This window comes from Amia ocellicauda, chromosome 21 (genome assembly GCF_036373705.1).
Source record: "Amia ocellicauda isolate fAmiCal2 chromosome 21, fAmiCal2.hap1, whole genome shotgun sequence".
Lineage (NCBI taxonomy): Eukaryota > Metazoa > Chordata > Actinopteri > Amiiformes > Amiidae > Amia > Amia ocellicauda.
In genome coordinates, this window is record NC_089870.1 from 16,811,063 (window position 1) to 16,833,131 (window position 22,069).

The 22,069-nt window shown below is 37.2% G+C and overlaps 1 protein-coding gene across 1 annotated transcript; it reads right to left on the minus strand.

Moving 5' to 3' along the window:
* Positions 1 to 17,506: 17,506 nt before the first annotated feature.
* LOC136717435 (G-protein coupled receptor 4-like) lies at positions 17,507 to 18,469 on the minus strand. Its single transcript, XM_066695056.1, has one exon. It carries the CDS (start codon positions 18,467 to 18,469, stop codon positions 17,507 to 17,509), a length of 963 nt encoding a protein of 320 aa, XP_066551153.1.
* Between the last annotated feature and the right edge of the window lie 3,600 nt (positions 18,470 to 22,069).

Genomic DNA, 22,069 nt, shown 5'->3' on the forward strand with positions numbered 1-22,069 from the left:
AGACAATAAAAGTACAGTGGTGCTCTAGGGTCACAAAATCATCAAAGATGTGACCATTGTAATGGCAGCCTGTGTTCTCTTTTGATGTATTATGTAAACTGTATACCTTCAAGCCGCTACATGCAAAAGAAAAAAAAGAAAAGGAAAGGAGTGACAAGGTCTTTGTGTGGGAAATGAAAAAAAAAAGATTAAGAGTATCTAATGTGTAATTGTTCTTGTCATCAAATCATGCTTCTTGAAATAGCCAGTGTTCACATTTGTGATTACAGGGGGCTTCACCTGTGACTGGAAAGCCAACATAAACCGCAGTGAATTTCTTCACAGGAATCATTAACAACAAATGCTAACAAGTAATGTATATAGAGCTTCTGAAATGTAAGAAGTTAGCATAATGGGAATACATAAGAGCACAAAATACAAGCTCCAAGGAACCACCCCCGTGCCAAAATCAAATAAAACCGTAAGTGATATTGATTTATTACAGGCTAGAGCAGAGCAGGTTCTGTACATCCATTTTACCACTCAAGTTTATTGTTCTCTGTGGTTTTCAACCTTTTGCAATCACACCTACAGAACATGAGATTTCATGTGGCACTCCAATCCCTTCCCCCAGCTTACTCAGTTATACACTTTAAAACAAAACTTACTGTCGGTGGGAAACATGATCTTATTTTTATGTTTAATCCATGGCACCCCTGAAAAAGTAAAGCGGCTGGAAAGCTACTGATATAATACAATGGAGTTTAGTGTAATGTCCTCTTGACACAATTCAGCATCACACTTCAGAATAAAGAGTCAGAATATGATATTGTATTGTATGTATTGGGCTAATTAACTGCCATATATGTATTAATGGAAATTGTGGATGTTAAAGAAAAACTGTCACCATGAACAATAATGAAGAAATCTGAAATTTGAAACATTGAAAATGGAAAAGTTTAATTGGGGATACTGGTGAAGGTTGAATTGGTCTAGTGCTTACATTTACAGTGTTTTAGAGTGCATTTGTCTGAGTAATTGTGTTTTCAAGGAACAGTAAAATATACTCTTAAGTGATGAGACGAAATGCAGACATTAAAGGAAGGTCGGTGTCTCACAGATTTCTGTATCATGTTTCTCGTCATTCTGAATCATCCACATCCACACACAAAACGCAGACTTGTTAGTGCGCCCCCTATTGGACCCAGACAGATTACAGATTGGGTTGGGATGGGGTGTCAGGAATCTGTGATTTTCATCTTTGTGTGTTTGAAGTACCTGGCTTGTCACTAAATGTATAATCTGAAAAGTATCTGAAACTTTAATTTGACATTATTCCAAACGTTAGCTGCCCTAGCCAGCTAAATGTTATTCTGTATCATCCCAGTTATAATACTGAAACCAATGCCATCTTAGAGATTGCCATCTGTGTGATTATTTTCCTCTCTCATGTTAATATAATCTGCCAGATGTGTCTGCTATATTGCAAGATATTGGTGTGTATTGCAAAATATTACTCACTATTTAGTGCATCTGTCTCTTTCCATATATATTAGATTGGAGTTAACTTCTATACCGAAATATATAGAGAATATTGATCCACTAAATTCCTTTATTTCCAGAATAAGATAGGTAGCACAGTTTTGCATTATACAAGAAAGCCAGTGATGGGTGGTAGTCACTGCTGGTGTGTGGGCAGTAAAGTTATTTGGCAGTGTTCTATAAAATCAATTTATTCCTTCTTAGTGTTTGTAAGCTATCCATGCTTATTTAATTGACTTCAGGGGGTTTGTGAGGGCAAAATCAATGACGAATGCTTAAGATTATGACTGTAAGATTCAGCGGGATCCACTGTTTGAAAGCACAGATGGGAATGAAATGGTCCATGACATTTGAAGTCTATTAAGCAAGCTGTCTTCATGGACAAAACAGAATAATCACAGGATTAAAAACGCTCCAATACTATCTAAATGTTAAGCCATTGCTGAGACTGTTTAAGGAGGGCTCAGATATCCTTTTCTGGTTGTTTTTGAGAACCTGGAATTGAGAAGTTTATAGATCCTTCTATAGTGCAATACACAATGCCGGACATTAAGGAGGAGTGACAGCACAGCCCTGTGGATTGTCTGCTACTCTCCCCCGTGTAAGATGTGTCTGGAACAGGGCGGGGGGGACTGTCTGGAAGAGGAGGCCCTGAGAGAGAGACGTGTGTTGGAAATTACAAGCCAAATATTAAGTCTAGACAAGGTCACAAAATATTACTAGCATCTCAACAGTTTATGTCAGTTTTGGAAAATTGAAAATAAGCAACACTAAATGTGAGAACTGATTCAGTCCACAGTTTTGGATTGGCAACATATCTGTCATCTCTCAATTGATTGTTGATTCCTACTCTAACATGTCACTGTCCTGCTGACAGTGCGTTGTTTTTCTTTCAATTTCTGCAGACCATTTCCATCCACTGCCGGCCAAGGAATGTGATTTTGCAGCAGCGACATCATTATAAATATATTGAATTTTGGGACAATTTGCTGTCACGTTGAATTATCAAACGCCAGAAGCAATGCATCTCTCTAACGGGTTTGTAATGCAGCTTCATTTAGCGATGTTCACAATTATAGAAACATGTCGCAGACAGAAGTAAACCGTGATGTGTCTGGAGTTTAAATAAACAAACCTCTGAAGCACAAGATGAGATAATAATCTTCACTGGCGCTGATTTGTCACTTTGAATTTTAGAAAGCTCGATGTCACACAAAGTAAGATTAAACTTAATCTACTGTTGTTACTTATGTTACACATTAGTAATTTATTTGAAAACAGGGAATTTAGCGTTGTCTGTCTCTTCTGTTTAGATGAGACATCCTGAGTCAGACTCCCAGAATCACAGGCACTTTGGGCTAGATCAAATCAAAACCTACCCGCGAAATACAAAGTAAAAATCTCTACCCCGTTGTGGTTTAATTCATTGTTAGAAGTCATGGATGGGTCAAAGTTTACATTTGGTCGAGCCCTTTGTCTGGACCTGTCTTTCAAACGTACTTCTCAAGTTATATTCAGCTCAAATTAACATGCATTTGTGACTCACAGGAAAAAAGATACCAAACACTTGACCAGGCTTAGAATTTCATGATTATCAATTACTAAAAGAGGGATTTAAGAAAACTTGTGTATGTCCTCCTCAAGCCTTAGTAATCTCTGTCTCTTCAAACCACCCTCACTCCTCTTTGCCGTTGGTACAATGACAAAAAAATACTTCAGTACTTTTTCAAGCACTATTTTTTTTTTTTTTAATTATAAGGACCATCAATTAAAGTTGACAGTCTGCACTTTAACCCTGGTTATAGTCATTTCATAAGTCAAATGGCCAAAAAATGTGTCAATGTCCAAATAAGACTGCACTGTAAACAACTAAACAACATTAAATTGAGTCAGATTAAAACCTGCATCCATTAAAAGCCGTACTGATAAGACACACAAACACACACACACACCCTGGTCTGATATGTAATTAAGTTTTTGAAAGGAAAACAAATAGAGTATACAGAACAAAAGGTGCCTTCTGGCCTTTTATTTTGGCTTTTCAGCAAACACGGGTTGAGAAATAAAACTAAACATCCTCCTCATGGACATACATGCTCAAAAGTATAACTAAAAAACGAAACGATCGTGAGTCAGGGCACTTTGGTTGCAATATGTGGGGACTGCGTTTCGTACTGCAAGATAAATATCTAAATAAGTAATTAACTGTCATCTACTTAATTTACATCCTACATAGATCTGTAACATGAAAAAAAAAAAAGCCAGCTAAAACGCATACTGTCAACCGATAATTTCCCATATCTTTCTTGAAGTGTGGAGCCCAGAACTGTCCACAGTATCCAGATGAGCTCCAACTAGTGCATTGTACAGTCTGAACATCACTGCCCTTGTTCTCAATTCTACACCTTTGACAATATACCATAACATCCTGTTTCCCTTTTTTATTGCTTCCTCCAATGGTTGGATGGAGAAATTGAGGAGTCCAAATAGACTTTATTTATTTATTTATTTATTTACTTAATCTAGTTCTAGTTCTATTCCTCCCATAGTGTAATTATAGTGGACATTTTTGTTACCTGCATGTATTACCTTGCACTTGTCCACATTTAATTTCATCTGCCAGGTGTCGGCTCACAACTGAATATTATCTAAATCCCTTTGAATAGCCTGAGCTGCTGAGATTGTATCTGCTGAGCCGCCTATTTTAGTATCATCTGCAAATTTGACAAATTTGCTAACTATCCCAGAGTCCAGATCATTAATATAGATTAGAAAAAGCACAGGCCCTAGTACTGATCCCTGTGGAACTCCACTAACAACCTCACTCCAGTTAGAAGCGACTCCTCTAATCGACACCCTCTGTTTCCTATACATCAACCAGTTCATAATCCATCTACTTACATTACCCTGAATGCCTACAGCTTCCAATTTGAGGATCAGTCCTTGGTGTGGAACCTTATCAAATGCTTTTTGAAAATCTAAATATATCATAACATATGCTTTCACCTGATCTACAGCTGCAGTTGCATGTTCAAAACAATCGTTTTAAGACTATTTGAAGCTATTAAAATATATCGTTGAGTCAAATTTCCTACATGGTAATAATAACAAAACCTGAGACAGGTCTGTAAGCACACACGGGTTAATCAATGCTTAGTTAGCAAGTATAGCTGTTCAACATAGAACAATAGCTATCGCTACAATACTAACTCTGGATATCTGTATGTGGTGTAGGTGATATAATTGTTATTCACCTCTATTTGCACTACAATCTATGCAGATAGGGATATTAATCTGTTTTTGGATGAGGCAAGGTTGCAGCCTCTCACTGTATGCCAGGAGGCTTCTCCTGTTCGTACACCTGCAAAAAAAAAATCGAGCTCTGAACAGTGGAATGCTTTGTGTTGGGAAGTCGGAAATATCACGTAGAGAGTTCCCACATCCGATTTTGTCTGGAACGCAGTATTACTCTCTCACATTCTCTCTCTTTCTTTCTCTCTCTTACACACACACACACACACACACACATTCAAACTTTGAAGTGCTTTATTGGAATGAAAAACAAGTGTTTCCAGTGCTATAATTTAAATATTTATATAATTAAAAGCCAACTTATTCTCTTAGCTAACGATGTTACCGAAATCCAAAGCTGAGCGCCGTTCCCCAATATGTCAGACTCAGCTGCTGGTTTGACCAATACGAACTGGCCAATCAGAACTGAGATATCTGAGTGCCTGCCAGCGATTGGTTCTTCGCCCGTTCAGAGCGCAGCGATTGAACAGAGCCGTGTGAATTTCATTGGCAGCCAACCAGAAGAATTATATTTTTACATTCAGTCCAAGGTCACAACATTTTGGAGGGGGGCATTATGGCCATACAAGGGGGAAATTCGATCCCTGCACCGGACTACATATCACCTGCAGTAGTTAGACATCTTTAGGGTTAATTCGCCAATGGACAAAACTAATTTGAGGCATTCCCTACATTTTAAGACAAACTGTCACGGTTGAGATTTATTAAGGGGTAGATTTGATAAAAACAAAAACATGAACTCTTTGAAAACATTGAATGGGTTTCCTTTTCTGCACCCTAGGCCTTTTGGTAAACCACACCTTTAATATTGCAAATATGAAATACAATTAAAATGAATCCCTGGAAAGGTATTTTATTTTTACCGTCCGCTATGTTGATAAAAGTGATGTCCCTGCACTGTGTTTTATTACACTAATTCAGGCAACTGCACAATGACTCACACTTTATAATACCCTCTAGTTGACTAACAGCTTCTTTCTTTCTTTAGCTCTGTAAATTGTCAGTGGGCTGCAAAGAAGGACTTAATGAAACACTGAAAGACTACTGCTGTATTTAATTAAAGAAGGGACGATCTATGGAGCATGGGGTGTGCATCACATCATTAAATCAATATGGAGAAGGATGACTCCTGTCTTGTCCTGATGCTATTGATGACCTTCAGAAATCAGTTGCAGGAGCCTTCAGCCGCTGTTCACCTAGGAGTGTGTTGTGACAACATTGTATTCTGTGATGGAACCAGATATCTCTGAACATCAATCTTGCACCATCTTTCAATTACATTGAGAGCTTCCTGAAAAAGTGCCAGCACATTTCTCACCTACATTTCCTGGTTGTAGTTGTTAGATCTTTTTCTGGCACTGTATTTGTCTCCACTCCATCCAGCAATACTATTTATGTGACTTGTTAGGGCAGCTGTTTATAGTGTTTTAGTTTTTATTTGAGCTTGCGTTGGCAGGTGTAATCACAGATTGTATCTTCAATACAGCATTTTTGCCATTCATAAAATTATGTAATGTTATCCTCATGCACCACGTTTGAAGTAGTACATGTACGGGACACGAGTAAAGATACATGAAGATTGAGAGAGTGTGTGCCATTAAAGTATTGTTTATAAAAACAGAAGTCATAATTTTAGGAGACAAAAAACGAACTGTTCATCATGCCCTAACAAAACTGAGTAATGATAACTTTAATTTCACCCCTAAGGAGATGGCACGAAACCTGGGTGTCATCTGTGATCATAATCTATCTTTTGAATAATAATCTCCTTCCTCCAGCTTAGAAACATTGCTAGACTAAGACAATTCCTCTCGTTACAGGACACTGAGAAATTGATACATGCATTTGTTACATCTAGATTGGAATACTGTAATGCCATTCTGTCAGGCAGCACAAACAGAGCTATTTCTGCACTTCAATTAGTCCAAAATGCTGCTGCAAGAATCCTAACAAAAACAAAAAAACATGAACACATCACTCCAGTACTGGCTTCTCTTCACTGGCTGCCCGTGTGCTACAGGATAGACTTTAAAGTGCTGTTATTAATATTTAAAGCACTAAAGGGACTGGCACCTCCCTACCTAAAAAATCTCCTTATTGAATACACTCCAGGTCGGCCATTGAGATCATAGGAAGCCGGTTACTTAGCGCTCCCTAAAATACACAAGAAAAGCGCAGGTGGTAGAGCATTCAGTTATAGGGCCCCGAAGCTGTGGAACGATCTTCCAGCCAATGTAAGAGATGCCCCCTCTGTCTTAGCCTTTAAATCACGGCTGAAGACTAATTTGTTTAGTCTCTGTTTTTCTAGCCCATAGTGCCGCCGGTGTGCCATGGACATGCAATTGCACAACTGTCTTTGGAAATGTCCTGCACTGCATGACCAGCATCTGCCCTCTTGTCTTCCAGCAATCAGCCTCCTCTGAGGGTCCAACGAGGCACCTCATCCCCCACCATGGAAGTCTGATGAGGCACAACCCATCCCAGAAGCACCTCACCACAGAGGGTCAATGGGGCATTCACACCCAAGGTTTGACGAGCCATCGAAACCCAAAACCTGTTGATGGTCCAAACCCTCCACCCCCGATGGCCAGCGAGAGGCCTCCTCCAGAGGGAAGAGCACAGCCAGCAGCACCGATAAAGAACTTTCTGATCTCCTTGCTGCTGTAGTAACAATACTGCCTGGAGGGGAGGCAACCATTAGGACTAGGCCCTAAACCATGGACCCCCAGAGATTCATTTTCTCCTACATGCCATCCATAGGAGTTTTTTGTTTTTCTCTCCTCCGTACCTAAATGGTTTATTTACTTAAATGTTCACTCACTTCATTCAAGATCATGTAAAATGTTTACAGGTCTATATTTGATGTTATTGTATTTATGTTTTTTTATTTTGCTGTACGTTTGTTGTATGTTTACCAGTCTGTAAAGCGCTCTGTGGCTACCCTGCGAAGGGTGCTATACAAATAAAAATTGATTGATTGATTGATATACACTCACCTAAAGGATTATTAGGAACACCATACTAATACTGTGTTTGACCCCCTTTCGCCTTCAGAACTGCCCTAATTCTACGTGGCATTGATTCAACAAGGTGCTGAAAGCATTCTTTAGAAATGTTGGCCCATATTGATAGGATAGCATCTTGCAGTTGATGGAGATTTGTGGGATGCACATCCAGGGCACGAAGCTCCCGTTACACCACATCCCAAAGATGCTCTATTGGGTTGAGATCTGGTGACTGTGGGGGCCAGTTTAGTACAGTGAACTCATTGTCATGTTCAAGAAACCAATTTGAAATGATTCGACCTTTGTGACATGGTGCATTATCCTGCTGGAAGTAGCCATCAGAGGATGGGTACATGGTGGTCATAAAGGGATGGACATGGTCAGAAACAATGCTCAGGTAGGCCGTGGCATTTAAACGATGCCCAATTGGCACTAAGGGGCCTAAAGTGTGCCAAGAAAACATCCCCCACACCATTACACCACCACCACCAGCCTGCACAGTGGTAACAAGGCATGATGGATCCATGTTCTCATTCTGTTTACGCCAAATTCTGACTCTACCATCTGAATGTCTCAACAGAAATCGAGACTCATCAGACCAGGCAACATTTTTCCAGTCTTCAACTGTCCAATTTTGGTGAGCTTGTGCAAATTGTAGCCTCTTTTTCCTATTTGTAGTGGAGATGAGTGGTACCCGGTGGGGTCTTCTGCTGTTGTAGCCCATCCGCCTCAAGGTTGTACATGTTGTGGCTTCACAAATGCTTTGCTGCATACCTCGGTTGTAACGAGTGGTTATTTCAGTCAAAGTTGCTCTTCTATCAGCTTGAATCAGTCGGCCCATTCTCCTCTGACCTCTAGCATCAACAAGGCATTTTCGCCCACAGGACTGCCGCATACTGGATGTTTTTCCCTTTTCACACCATTCTTTGTAAACCCTAGAAATGGTTGTGCGTGAAAATCCCAGTAACTGAGCAGATTGTGAAATACTCAGACTGGCCCGTCTGGCACCAACAACCATGCCACGCTCAAAATTGCTTAAATCACCTTTCTTTCCCATTCAGACATTCAGTTTGGAGTTCAGGAGATTGTCTTGACCAGGACCACACCCCTAAATGCATTGAAGCAACTGCCATGTGATTGGTTGGTTAGATAATTGCATTAATGAGAAATTGAACAGGTGTTCCTAATAATCCTTTAGGTGAGTGTATGTGTGGAAGAAATTGGATGTGCATTTGTTAACACCACCTTAATAGGAACTTTTATTTTATAAAACACATTTAACCTACAAATAATATCATTTAGGCTTGCTCTGAAAACAGTTTCTCTTCTTCAAATTTTCTTGCCCAAAGGCACCTTTACATATTGCTGAACAACCGAAACTTGTCTATTTTTACTACTTGGCAACCCACAGTCTTTGCTATGACAACCTTCTAGTTTAAAACCTTGTTTTAAAATATGCATAGTGATTTTAAAATGAAAGGGCTACCAGTTTCTCTGGTATGTAAGACAGGAAGAATTAGCAGAAGATATAGACTCACAGAAAACAAACAAGAGATCTTTGCACTGGCTTTCAATTGAATACAGAATTTTAAGATTTTACTTAAAATACCCCCCCCCCCCCAAATGCACAATAAATTAACTTTGTATGCATATAGATTTCACAAGTGATACATGTATATTGGTGATATGTGTTAAGTGATACTTCTTGCCTCAGAGCTGCAAACCCTTCAAACCCTCAAACAGGAAGTGTGGAGACAATCTGCCACTTCTATTTTTGAACTCTCTGAGAACAGAAAGCAGCACAACACTTACAGTATAAGCTTTGCCTCACTGTGTCCCATGTCTACCCATGAGCTTTCCCGTATGTTGTAACTCAGAAATAACTCATGCTGATATTGTTTCCTTGGAAAAAATAGAATAGAAACGAAAGGGGGCAAGTCAAAACATCAGATTGGTCTATTAACTTTGACAGTTACAGGTTGTCACATCAACTGTGAATAAACAAAGAGGCTGGGACAATAGGAGAGCCAATTACCTTCTCATTTTCATTTATGCACAATAGCCAAGTCTGTACATTCAGAAAAGCTTCTGGTTAATTACCAAATGCTGAAAGCACATGCTGACATTATTAAGGACACAGTGTATACAAATCGGTGTATAAAACTGTATAAAAATTCAACACTTCATTTCATAATTCAAATGTATGGAAACGTGAACATACTCAAGAATCAATTTCCCTATCATTTTCAGAAAAAATGATCAATTACATTTAAACATAAATGAATAATAATTACATTGTATTAACAAAATACAACATTCTTAAAAGTTGTCAAATTACATGTTTTCTGTTTATGTACAGATTGTAACACCTATGACAATCACTCAGAAGAAAGGGATGGAGGGTCAAACTGAAGCTATTATTGTACTTGACAGGTTAGGATCCTGAGATTGATGATCAGCTGTGATATTCTCATATTCCACCATACTGCACAGGCTACCTGTTGCCAAGGCAACGGAAACCAGTGTGTCTGAGGTACCACATTTCCTGGACCTCATAAAACAGGGAACTAAACTACGCCTTAAGTGTCGTTACATTGCACTACTGCAGTAGACGTTTCTTTATGCGCTGTGTTGATCACGATAAGCTTTTTGAAAGTGTTAAGCGCTGTAGGTTTAATGTTAAACAAATATTCAAGACATAATCTATTAACATTCAACTGCTGAATAATTAAAATTCAACAGAATATTAATCTAATATCTACATTATTATTATTATTTTTATTTCTTGGCAGATGCCCTTATCCAGGGCGACTTACAACATAAGTGCAAACAAAGTGCAAAAATACAGTGAAGTACAAGGCATCAATCATTACAAATTCAATTTAGCTAAAACAGCAATTCAAAATAATACATTTTACAAATTCCAATTTGCAATTTACACAAGTACAGTAAGTGACTTCCTACATCCTGGACGGTGAAAGCTAAGTGCTGTCAAGATGTAGGGTTACAGACAAGGGTTACGGGAAAGGGAGCAAGGAGGAAAACAATCTAGAACGCGAGGAGCATAATAAAAACTGTGAAGTGTTATCTAGCAGGGATAGAGGACTAATATTACAAGTGCTGTCGGAAAAGATGCGTCTTGAGTAAGCGTCGGAATGAGGTCAAGGACTCTGCTGTTTTGACTTCGGTGGGCAGGTCGCTCCACCATTTAGGGGCCAGGGATGAGATGGAGCGGGCTCTGGAGGAAGGAGAGTGGAGAGGAGGCAGAGTTAGTCTTCTGGCACTGCAGGAGCACAGTGGTCTGGAGGGGATGTATGGAGAGACGAGTGACTGAAGGTAGCTTGGTGCAGTGTGGTCGAGACAGCAGTAGATGAGGGTCAAAGTCTTGAACTAAATGCGTGCTGCTATCGGGAGCCAGTGGAGGGAGCGGAGCAGTGGAGTAGTGTGTGTGAATCGTGGCAGAGAGAATACCAGACGAGCCGCAGGGTTCTGGATGAGCTGGAGCGGCGGGTAAATGTATGTCTGATGTACATACAATTGCAAAACCAATTCCACTAACATTCCACTAACAAATTAAACATGCATTACACATATTTTTTAACTAATGATAATTCTAATGATGATTCATTTTCATTATGGACTATTTCAAAAGACCACTGAAGATGCAGTTGGGTAATATATCTCAGTTAATTGCTGTACTTACTAAACTAAAGTATGACAATATTGGGTAATATATTCCAGTCTGGTTGCCTCACTCACAAGCATCCTTGAATATCAGATCTTCAACAAAACACAAAAAATAATTTTACCAACAAAACACAAAACATAATTTGAATCTAAAACATTTGAAAATGGTGTTAAGCAAAGGGTATTCCATGTGGATCTCAAATGTGTTCTCATAGACAATCACTAGATGGAGCCAAATATTTTCCGATGGAGACACAACAACCTGCAGTCTGGAGTGAAACATTTTTTGCTCTTGAAGGAGAAATCAAGATGGCTGGGTATAGCTTTGTGCCATCTCAAAGAGCATGCATACTGCTGAATATACATTTAATTGTTCCTTGCAATTACACTGGCAAAATTCATGATCATGATCTGAATCCTAGATTTTAAATAAATACAATTATTTTTAAAGTGAGTTTTGGAATAGCTATTTGACCTGTTCAGTTAATTTGTCATCCCTTTTCATCTTTAAGACGACCTTAACAAAGGCATTAAGGTCTGTCAGAAAAGGTACACCAGCCAATTACAGGAAACACAAGCAAGTGTAAGTATACGTGGTTAGATAATGCTCATCTGCCTTATCTGTTTTTGAATCAGACATGATAAACACTTGCATGGAACCCATCCTTTCCTATGTCTGTTATTTACTTTCTCTAATTTTCTCATTCACCTCAGAGAGGACCCTGGTCCTGCTTCATAACACCTAAAGTGAACACTTTTCCTTCTAACTTTGCTTTCCTGATTTACCATCTTTCTTTAAACCTTAGTAAAGTTTTTTCTTTAATCTGACTTACATGACTATACTCTCAAACAACTCTGCTTCACATTCTTCTTCAAATTTGTTTGATTTTGAAAACCATGCTGAATATATCTTTAAATACCCCTCTCTTAATAAAACATTCATTCTTCATTCTCATTCTTCTTGATCAGGCACATCCATTTGTGATTAAATCAATGTGGCTGGCTGGCTCATTCCCGTCACCCTCTATTAAACTCACAAATACATTATTTTTCATCACTCTCTCAACAATGCATTTTCTCTTTCTATCTTGCTCTTCAAGTGTGAAATTAAAAGGGTAATTTGGGAAATCAGCAAAGCACAATTTGTGTTAACCTCTAGACATGCACCAGAAAATGAATCCATTGAAATCTAATGGTGCATTGTCACGCCGATGCTGCCAACAAAGTACATCAAATCTGTTCATGGCACAATAAAAAATGATATTGTCAAACTGTTTAATAGACCTTTGGTGTAAAAGTGTCTTTCCATTGTGACTGCAGGTTCCTTAACAATCTCAAGGTTCCCTGATTACAGAATACCTGCAGTGCATCTTCGATCACTCTCATTGGGTATTTGGGTTTGCCCAACTGGCAACTGGTGCTCTTTGATGAAAACAAGATTATTTTGTGTTCTGAGGTAGGAACTCCAGCTCAGGCCCTGCAATGTTTTTATTTTTCTTGAAGAAGCTGACAGTGCTCAAAACATCCTTTCTGGCCGTTTTACTTACGAAGCAGTAGAGGAAGGGATCAGCAATACAATTGAATGCTGAAAGACCTAGAACAATTTTATACGGGTGAGACAGTATGTTGGCAAAGTCACAGCTATTGGGTTCCAGTATACTTCGAACAATCATAATCACATGCAATGGGCCAAAACAGATTAAGAAGATGATTGTTATGCCACAGAGCAGCTTGCTGATCCGTTTCTTTTCCTGATCTACTGTGGCTTTGTTGCTTTTCACAGCTTTGTATATCCTTTGGCAGCAAAAAATGATCAACACTGACGTAAAGAGGAATCCTGCGAAGAATCTGATGACTTCAAATTTTGCTCTCAGTCGGGGCAGAGGGTATATGTCGAAGCAGATGGGGATGGAATCATATTCTACATAGGTCTCCTCAAAAAACAAAACCAGGCTGTTAAACACGAGTTCTATTGCCCAGATAACGATGCTGATGTAGACAGCACTCTTAACTTTTTTAAAAAACAAGAATCGGAGAGGGTAAACAACTGCTAGGTATCTGTTGATTGAAATGCAACCTAAAAAGGCAGTACTGCTGTATACATTTGTGTACATGAGAAAGACGCTTACTTTACATACATATTCTCCATGTTTCCACTTATCAGTCCAAACAAAATCCAACCATATTGGCAAAGTCATTGTGTACAGCAAATCTGACAGTGATAAGTTAAAGAGAAAGACGCCCAGCTCGTTCTTCCTCTGAATGTGTTTGTAAGATACATACAGGGAAAGTAAGTTTGTCGGAATACTGATCGGCATGATTATAATATAGACACAGAAGAAGTAGTAGCTTTCAGAATGATACTCAATGGTGCAACTGTCATTGTTGCTCATAGACGTAGCATTTGTCAGATTGGTAATGTTCATGTTTGTCCTGTGGAACTAAAAACAAAAAAACAAAATCAACAACTATAATAAATATGGATAAGCATCTATAAAACAATAACTAATTTGATTTCTGAACTTACAAAAGGCTAAAGAAAGCATCGCCTCCATGTCTCCAAAATACTTATTGCCACAATCATATTAAGTTTGAACCATATGGATTTAGAAAGATGTAACTATTGTCTTACTATTGTAACATTGATGTTCAGATAATTCTTTACTTTTTAATGTATTTATATTGGAGAGAACTGAGAGGTACACTTGGATTTTCTATTTCAACTTTTAGTTTCTTATTATATTTTTAGTTATTTAATCAAGGGTCTGAATAAATCACAAATACATAAAATACAAATAAGTTTCAATTAAAAAAATCTGCAAAACTGGACATAAAATATAATGAATACATCATTAGGAAATTAACAGTGACACATGCATTCATTATAGAAATAAGCATTTATAAGACAAGCATGTTGAATTCTAAATTAGCTATGTCAGAGATTATACAGTTGTAATTGAAAGTGTTCATAGCATTCATTTGACTTCATGTTGTTTGGTACACCACTTAGGTTAATAAATATTGTTCATGACTTACACTTTCCATTACAAATATATATTCAGTTTGCTGGATTCGGCACACAGAAAACTGAAAAGATACCAGTTGACTGGACTGTGTGAGGAAAGAGGAGATTTAAACATTTTACTTAATCCAAAGGTTTCTCTGAAAGACATATTTTGTAATCAGTGTTCACTTTTCTGACACAACATAAAGTTTGTCGAAAGAATGTATAATGCAGAACAACTTACCTCCTCATGTGAAAAATGTTGGCAAATAGAAAGCAGTTTCCAGCCTCTTCCAGCAAATAAATTACAACCTGAACTTCTGCACCGCTCAAATAACAGTTTTGAAAATGAAAAATGTAAAAATGGAGAACTTTACAATGCAGTAGCAAATCTATTGTGAAAAACACACACACACACACACACAAACAGGAAGAGATTCATCGTACATCTATTTCCTGTTTAATGTTTCAATAGCAAGATAATGTCTAAGATGCCTAATAATACACATATTATTTTAATCTTGAATTCAGGTTTTTTATCTTCAAATGAATGAAACACAACATAATCTTCTTAACTTGCATCTGTTAGGATGAAGTGCAACAAATATAAATATAAAAGTGCTGAGGAACTTTGTGAACATAGAACCCTTTAAAAAGGGAGATTTTACATATCTCTTATGTTCCTCTTAGTCTTGGACCTCATATTGTTAGGGAATTAATATATCTTGGTAAAACCTGTTTTAAACATAGTGCAGTAGGTAACACTTTACTCATGCAAAACTATATATTTTTTTCTGAGCTTTTGAGAACATACATAATGTATTTAACTAAAAATAGAATATGAAAAAGTGTCCCAAAACACTTCAGGGGACAAAAGTTTAGGATTTAAATATTACTAGATTCCATATTTGACTAGGCAAATGTCTCACAAAGCCTGGCTACATATGTGTTTAATTGATCTTGTGCATACTTTTCCTTGGCACTGATGTAAATTTGTTCATTGGTGTGCAACTCCAGTTATGACTGGCTTTTGTGGAATTGTACAATTTAAAAGTAATCTGTATCAGAACACACTGAAGTAAAAGCCCTGTATCGAAGTCAGCCAGTATGTGAAATGTCTCGCATTGAGGAAGATTATGAATTGTTTAAATGTGGGGAAGTGGTTATATTTAAAGAACGGATAATACTTTATTCTAAGTCTTGTCTTTTGAGACATATTACACCATTTCAGGCTTTGTTAGTTACATATCATTGCTTATTCACGTAATTATGAACATCACAGACAGATGACTAATATATTGCTTTAACGTTTACACATACAATTAATTGTTACTATTTTAGTGTAATTTTTTTTCCATTCATTCCAGTGCTTATGCTTTGTTAAGTGCTAGACAATCTGAAATAAACTATTACAACATGCTTAACACATTCACACATTAAAAGTTGTTTTTAGGGTGAAGTGATAATGTAACCTTCCAGTTCCATTACAGAAAAAGGTACCAGAGTAAAGAAATTGAATCTGCACCATTAATAACAATTAAAACATTATGTATACAATGGAATATATACAGACTATACAATTGTTTATGTTTTGTTTCCAGGTAGACTCCCACCCTCCAAACTGTACCCCTCCCTTAATACACAGACAATAAACAGCAACACAGATCAATAATGGGGATAATTATAAAACCAAATGTAATTACATACACAAACACATGAGCACGGTGATACAGAAGAGTACTAATAAAACTGTGACTAACAGATACGAAAAGCCTAGGTTATAATTTCATTTTAGTTGTGAGTGCTGTAATTTAAGTGCCCTAACTGAATTTTCACATTTTCCAGTTTTGTCATTGACTGTGCAAGCACTGACATCTTGTGGGGCACTACAAAACAGTTGCATATATGAACCAATTTTATTTGCAGAGTTAATTCCATGCATTTGCTGGCCTGTGCGTCACCATCAAACCCAAGTTTATCATCTTCAAATAATATATTTTCAAGGCCATATAAATATCTTACATTTAAATATAATGAATCATTCAGACTTAATTATCTTAATTCCCACTTAAATAAAACACATTCAATTAATAGAACATAAAATAAAAAATGATTCAAATCATGAAACAAGCACCTACTTGGTTAGTCACATCTCAACAGAGTGGAGTATGGTGTAGGAGCATTGATGGAGGAGGGGTTTATTTGTCTGTTCAGTTTATGTGAAAAGTTGCACAGCAGACTAAACAACCCTGCTCATTTGTATTATGTTGCAATGTGATGACATTTGAAATCTCAATTTCACTTTTGACTATTCAGTGCGTTTGATTATCATGAAAGTTATGACTTTGTATTAGAAATATAAATAGTGTTTTTGCATATTGAGCACATTTTTTAGACTTATGGCTGTGAAGTTGGTTCAGAAAATGTTTGTATGAAAAATACAGACATGATTATAAACAACCAGTCAGAGGTCTCCCTTCCTGGCCTGAATGCCATGGAACGGAATTGATTAAACAGAATCTGGTTTTATTTCTTATTTTTATTAACTTTGAAACCCGGTGAATTGTACAATTGTACAAAAACATCTACTCTCATTTCGGAGCCAATACACACGTATGTAAAACAATTTGTTAGTATCCCAAAACAAATATTTTATATAAAAATAGCTATTAGTCAACTATCCCTTTTTAAGATGATTCACAATTAATATGCCATAAGCCAAAATAGACTTCCTTAAACAAAAGGTCTTTCTTTCTGTAATTTTGAATATATACAAGCTTTTATACACATTTGACATAATCTCCCAAATGCTGACTGTTAATTACCCTGCCTTTATAAGGTCATAAAAGCAAAACTAATAAACAATAATGACTAAATATAGAGACATAACTTTCAAAAGTCTTGATTTGGGAGATCTGGTCTCATGTGTAGCTTTCTGCTACTCTTTAACATAAAGCACAGATATTCCGATATGATGCTAGGAAGCAGAAGTATGCGGTGCAGTGTGTCTGTCTATGATTTTCTCAAACGTCACCTTAATACATTGGAGCAACTTCTTCATTTCAGTTTTTGCACTCTCACTCAGCAGGCAGTAAAGAATTGGGTCCACCACACTATTTATTGTGGTGAGGGCCACAACGATCAGGTAAGGATTGACCATTCGTTGAGCAAAAGCACAGTTTCCAGGCTCCCAGATGCTCTCTATGAACATGACTGTCTGGTAGGGTGCAAAGGAGACAATATAGGTCAACAGCAATAGCAGCAACAGCATCTTGATTTTCCTCCTCTCGCTCCCTAAAGTGGCAACGCTTTGATTAAGGGCCCTCATAATTCTCACAAAGCAAAGGGACATCAAAAGCAAAGGGAGCAGAAATCCATACACGACCCGGACCAGAGCCACATGCGCCTGCTTTGAGTCCATGGGGTCTTTTTTCTCACACATATTTTTTTCGGAAAAATGGAGGAGTGACTCCGTATAATACAGGAATCCCAACTGGAGAGACAACTCTGCACACCACACAGCGATGCTCATAAACAGGGCAAATCGGATGGACCGCACCGTTCTGAAATGGAGCGGGTACACCACCGCTAGGTAACGGTCCACGGAGATGCAGCATAGGAAGGAGGCGCCCACGTAAAAACTGTTGTTCATGATTAAATCGATGAAACTGCACAGCGTTCTGTCCACGGAGTGTTGGAGAGAATGCTCAATCCATACAGGCAGAGAGATGATGTACAGCAGATCTGATATAGACAGGTTCACCAGGTAGACAGCCATGTTATTCCCATTCCTTGCCAGAATCCAGGCTACATACAGAGACATGCAGTTTGCTGGCAAGCCAATAATAAAGAATATGGAGTAGGCAGGTGGATACAAGTATTTGTCCAGATTGTGAACTATATAACATGTGCTGCCGTTGCTCTGAGTCTGATTATCCATCTTGTCGTATTAGAGGCTTTGCTCACTCTCCCGGTATTTCGTTATGGACCTTTTGTTCCCTCAGTGGTGCCTATGATAGCCATGCAAATTGGAAGAATGGAAATTAGCTTGTGGTTAATTTGAGGAAGTAAAGAATGTTATGTATTAATTTATCCTATCTACATCTGAATATACAAACAAAAACATTCACACATAATACACACATATATATATATATATATATATATATATATATATATATATATATATATATCTATACATATTGATTTATACATCCAATATATATAATCAAATATTTATGGCAGGTGATTTAACAGTTTAACATTACTCCTGCTCAACCTGTTTATCATCAGTATATAGGTATCTATGAAGAATAATGAGTACAAATAAAAATTGGTAGTACTCACTGCAGCATCTGATTTTACAACAAGAGTTATGTGTTACAGAACAGATGAATCTCAATTGCTCCACAGTGTAAGAAAAAGATTACATTATTTTCCTTGTTGTGCCAAATGTGCAATAACAAGAAATTATAGTTACTATTGATAGGTGCATTCTTGTGGGAAATAATGGTTTATTGATACTTATCCCTGTGATTACAAATGCTCTTTATATGAAGAGAAATTAGTTCTGGATCTAGAATATGTTTTAATGAGATAAAACACCACACATTTCGAGGTTTGTTGATTTATGACCTACGTCACCATGTAGGACAAACAAAGGCCGTCAGACACAGTCAACTGGATAACACTGATACATTTTTACACACAAATATTGGTAACATCAATAGTTAAACAACAGACTTTTCTTCAAAGATGGTGACTATTTTCTATTTCAGAATTACAATTACCACATTTACTCAAATACATTAAGTGTATTAACATAAACCTTGGTATATATTTGGTGTTACTGCATTAAATTCTATAATGATAAATTATCATTTTCATCAAATGCCTTTCATAGCTAAACATTTTAGCAGTATTTTTACATGTTGTTTTGTTTGTGTTTGTTTATATTCTAATATCTAAATTGGTGTTTTGCGTATTGAACATTGAAGTCTGTATTCATTTTATATGAAATGTTCTTCAGAATTCCTTAACCACATTATCATCGGAAAGCTCTGGATGTTCATAAACATACAGCTGTTCAGAAATTCACAACATTAGCATCCACTTAAGAGAAAATGCAGCAACTAACAGAACATCTTCTGGGATTATTTAGATAATTGGTAGTCCCTTAGGAATTCTCCATTTCTATATTGAATCTGTAAGGAAGTGAATATGCTACAGAGATTCTATAATGAAATTAAAATAAAGCAGAAAACTACTGAGATCTCATTACAGAAATTAAGATATTTTTTTCTTTTTACTCCATTGCAGGTCAAGTCACGAGGTATAAAACAATAATTGTATATTATCTGGCTTCAAATAAAACCCTACCACTCTTTTAGACTTTTTACCTTTCTTACATGAAAAATACAGATTTTACTTGTTTTAATATTTAGTAGATATGGCAAGATACAATATCGTGTGCGCCAGAAAAGCTAAAAGCTACAATAAATCTTCATCAATTTACAAACATTACACAGACACTGACACAAGATTAAAACAAAAACTCTAAAAGAGTAGGGGATGTCTGTCACTGACAAATGGACTGTTGGCCAGACAAAAGAAGAAAGCAGTTTTTCAATGTAGCACTTAATCCTTTAACCCAGAGATCTAATGTGCCTTTTACATAAACATCAGTGCCGTCTTGATTCAACCAACAACTTCCCCTCTAACAAATGACCTTCAAACTATATGGGTTTAGATTCTGAAAGTTTTAGACCATCCTATTTTTGCTCATCTTTGTCAAGGGTGCCAATGATCTAGGAGATGACTTATGCTTATGATAATAGTTATGATGGTAGTTTGGTACAAAAATTATCTGAATCGCCGGCCCAATAGGAAAACACTGAGGAAGAAGAGCAATGTAAGCCAAATTTCCTGAAAACAAATATCAACCATTGTGTAGAGGTCTTCCTGGTTAATGAATACAAATTAGATGAATGTGTTATCAAACAGCTCAAGCACACACTCAAGGGTAATATAGGGCATTTTGAGTTCCTGCGTTACTAGCAAACATCCTGTATCCCAATTCTTTGGGAGAAAGTCCTGATATTTCTGTTCATGCATTTTATTTTACTACAGTTATGAATACTGGTGTCATATCTTAGTTTAGCAAAAGCCAACCTAAGCGATCACACAATATGGAGCCCTTTGTGTGAACAATAATATTAATATAAATGTATTTTAACTGAATTAATGGACTATATTCTGTTCAGCATAAGACAGATAGAAAATCTTTTTCAGTTTTCTCAATTTGAAGAGTCACAGGGTCCTAATGACATAGACCCCTCTCCCCTTTGGGTAGTATCCTTGACTCAAAAGGTTATTTTACAGCTACAGTGCTGGTCTATGTTCTGTGTGTTTGCCCATGGCCTTATTTGACATTTAATTGGTTTAAAAAACTATAATGTTGGATAATATCAGGTAACAAGTAAACTACTGTGTATGATTTAGCTTCACTGTACGAAGCTCCGTCTGTCTACCAGCAGCTGGGGAGTTGGTTGGCATTGAAAACTTCTGCAAGAATACAATGTAAATGTTCTCACAAGCAGACTAGAAATACGGAAGATGATTGATGTTGATGCTGAAATTGAATTGGATCCATGCACAACATTGAAAACTTGTTAGATTTTAAGATTATTAATTTTTTGGTAATGTTTAAACTTAAACTTAAACTTTCCTATTATGAAACAAACAAACAAATACAAAGACTTTCAAAAAATTGAACAAAATGCAGAAAACCCTAGGCCTTAAGTCATGGACCCCTCTCCTATAACAATTAGCAATAGGGTCACCACCCAGACAGTATTGTACCAGACTGTCCCGTATGTGTATGTGCTTTGTATCTGCTTACATGGTATGTTATGTTGATTTCGAAACTAACTACTGATTGCGATGGAAAATGAGTCCGACAATATATTGTTAGTTGTTGCATGCATTGAGGTCACACACCAGCATCACTCGACACAACAGGTGAGGTGAAATAATGAATAATTATCTACCTTGCGCCTTCTTGTCCTCGTCCTTAAAAGATGCCATCTCTCTGTACCTCAGCAGCCCCGCCGTGCCCTGACCCCAGGCTGTCTCAGTCATATTGTGATCATTTTTGTAAAAATATATATATTTATGTCAGATATGGCCCTCCAATATTCTGGGGCACTAGGCGACTGCTTGGTTATGTTTTTCTTGTGAGCATGCACACTGCTGTTCAGAAGAAGGAAAGTGTGCGTTTGGAGAGTCAGGGTCCATCTAGAAACATTTAAGAAGAGACAATGTACTCTCTCTCTCTCTGTATATGTGAAGACTATATATTTTTTGTATTTTGTGCTGGCTTTTGTGATATTTTGTATCTCAAAACAATGTCGTAGGTGGCCACCATACTTTGCAATAGAAGAGTTTTTGATTTTCTTTCCTCTATGGCTAAAACTAAGTTTGATTACGTGTTGTAATTATGTATTTGTTTTCAATCTGTCATTGTGTGTGTCAAAATCAA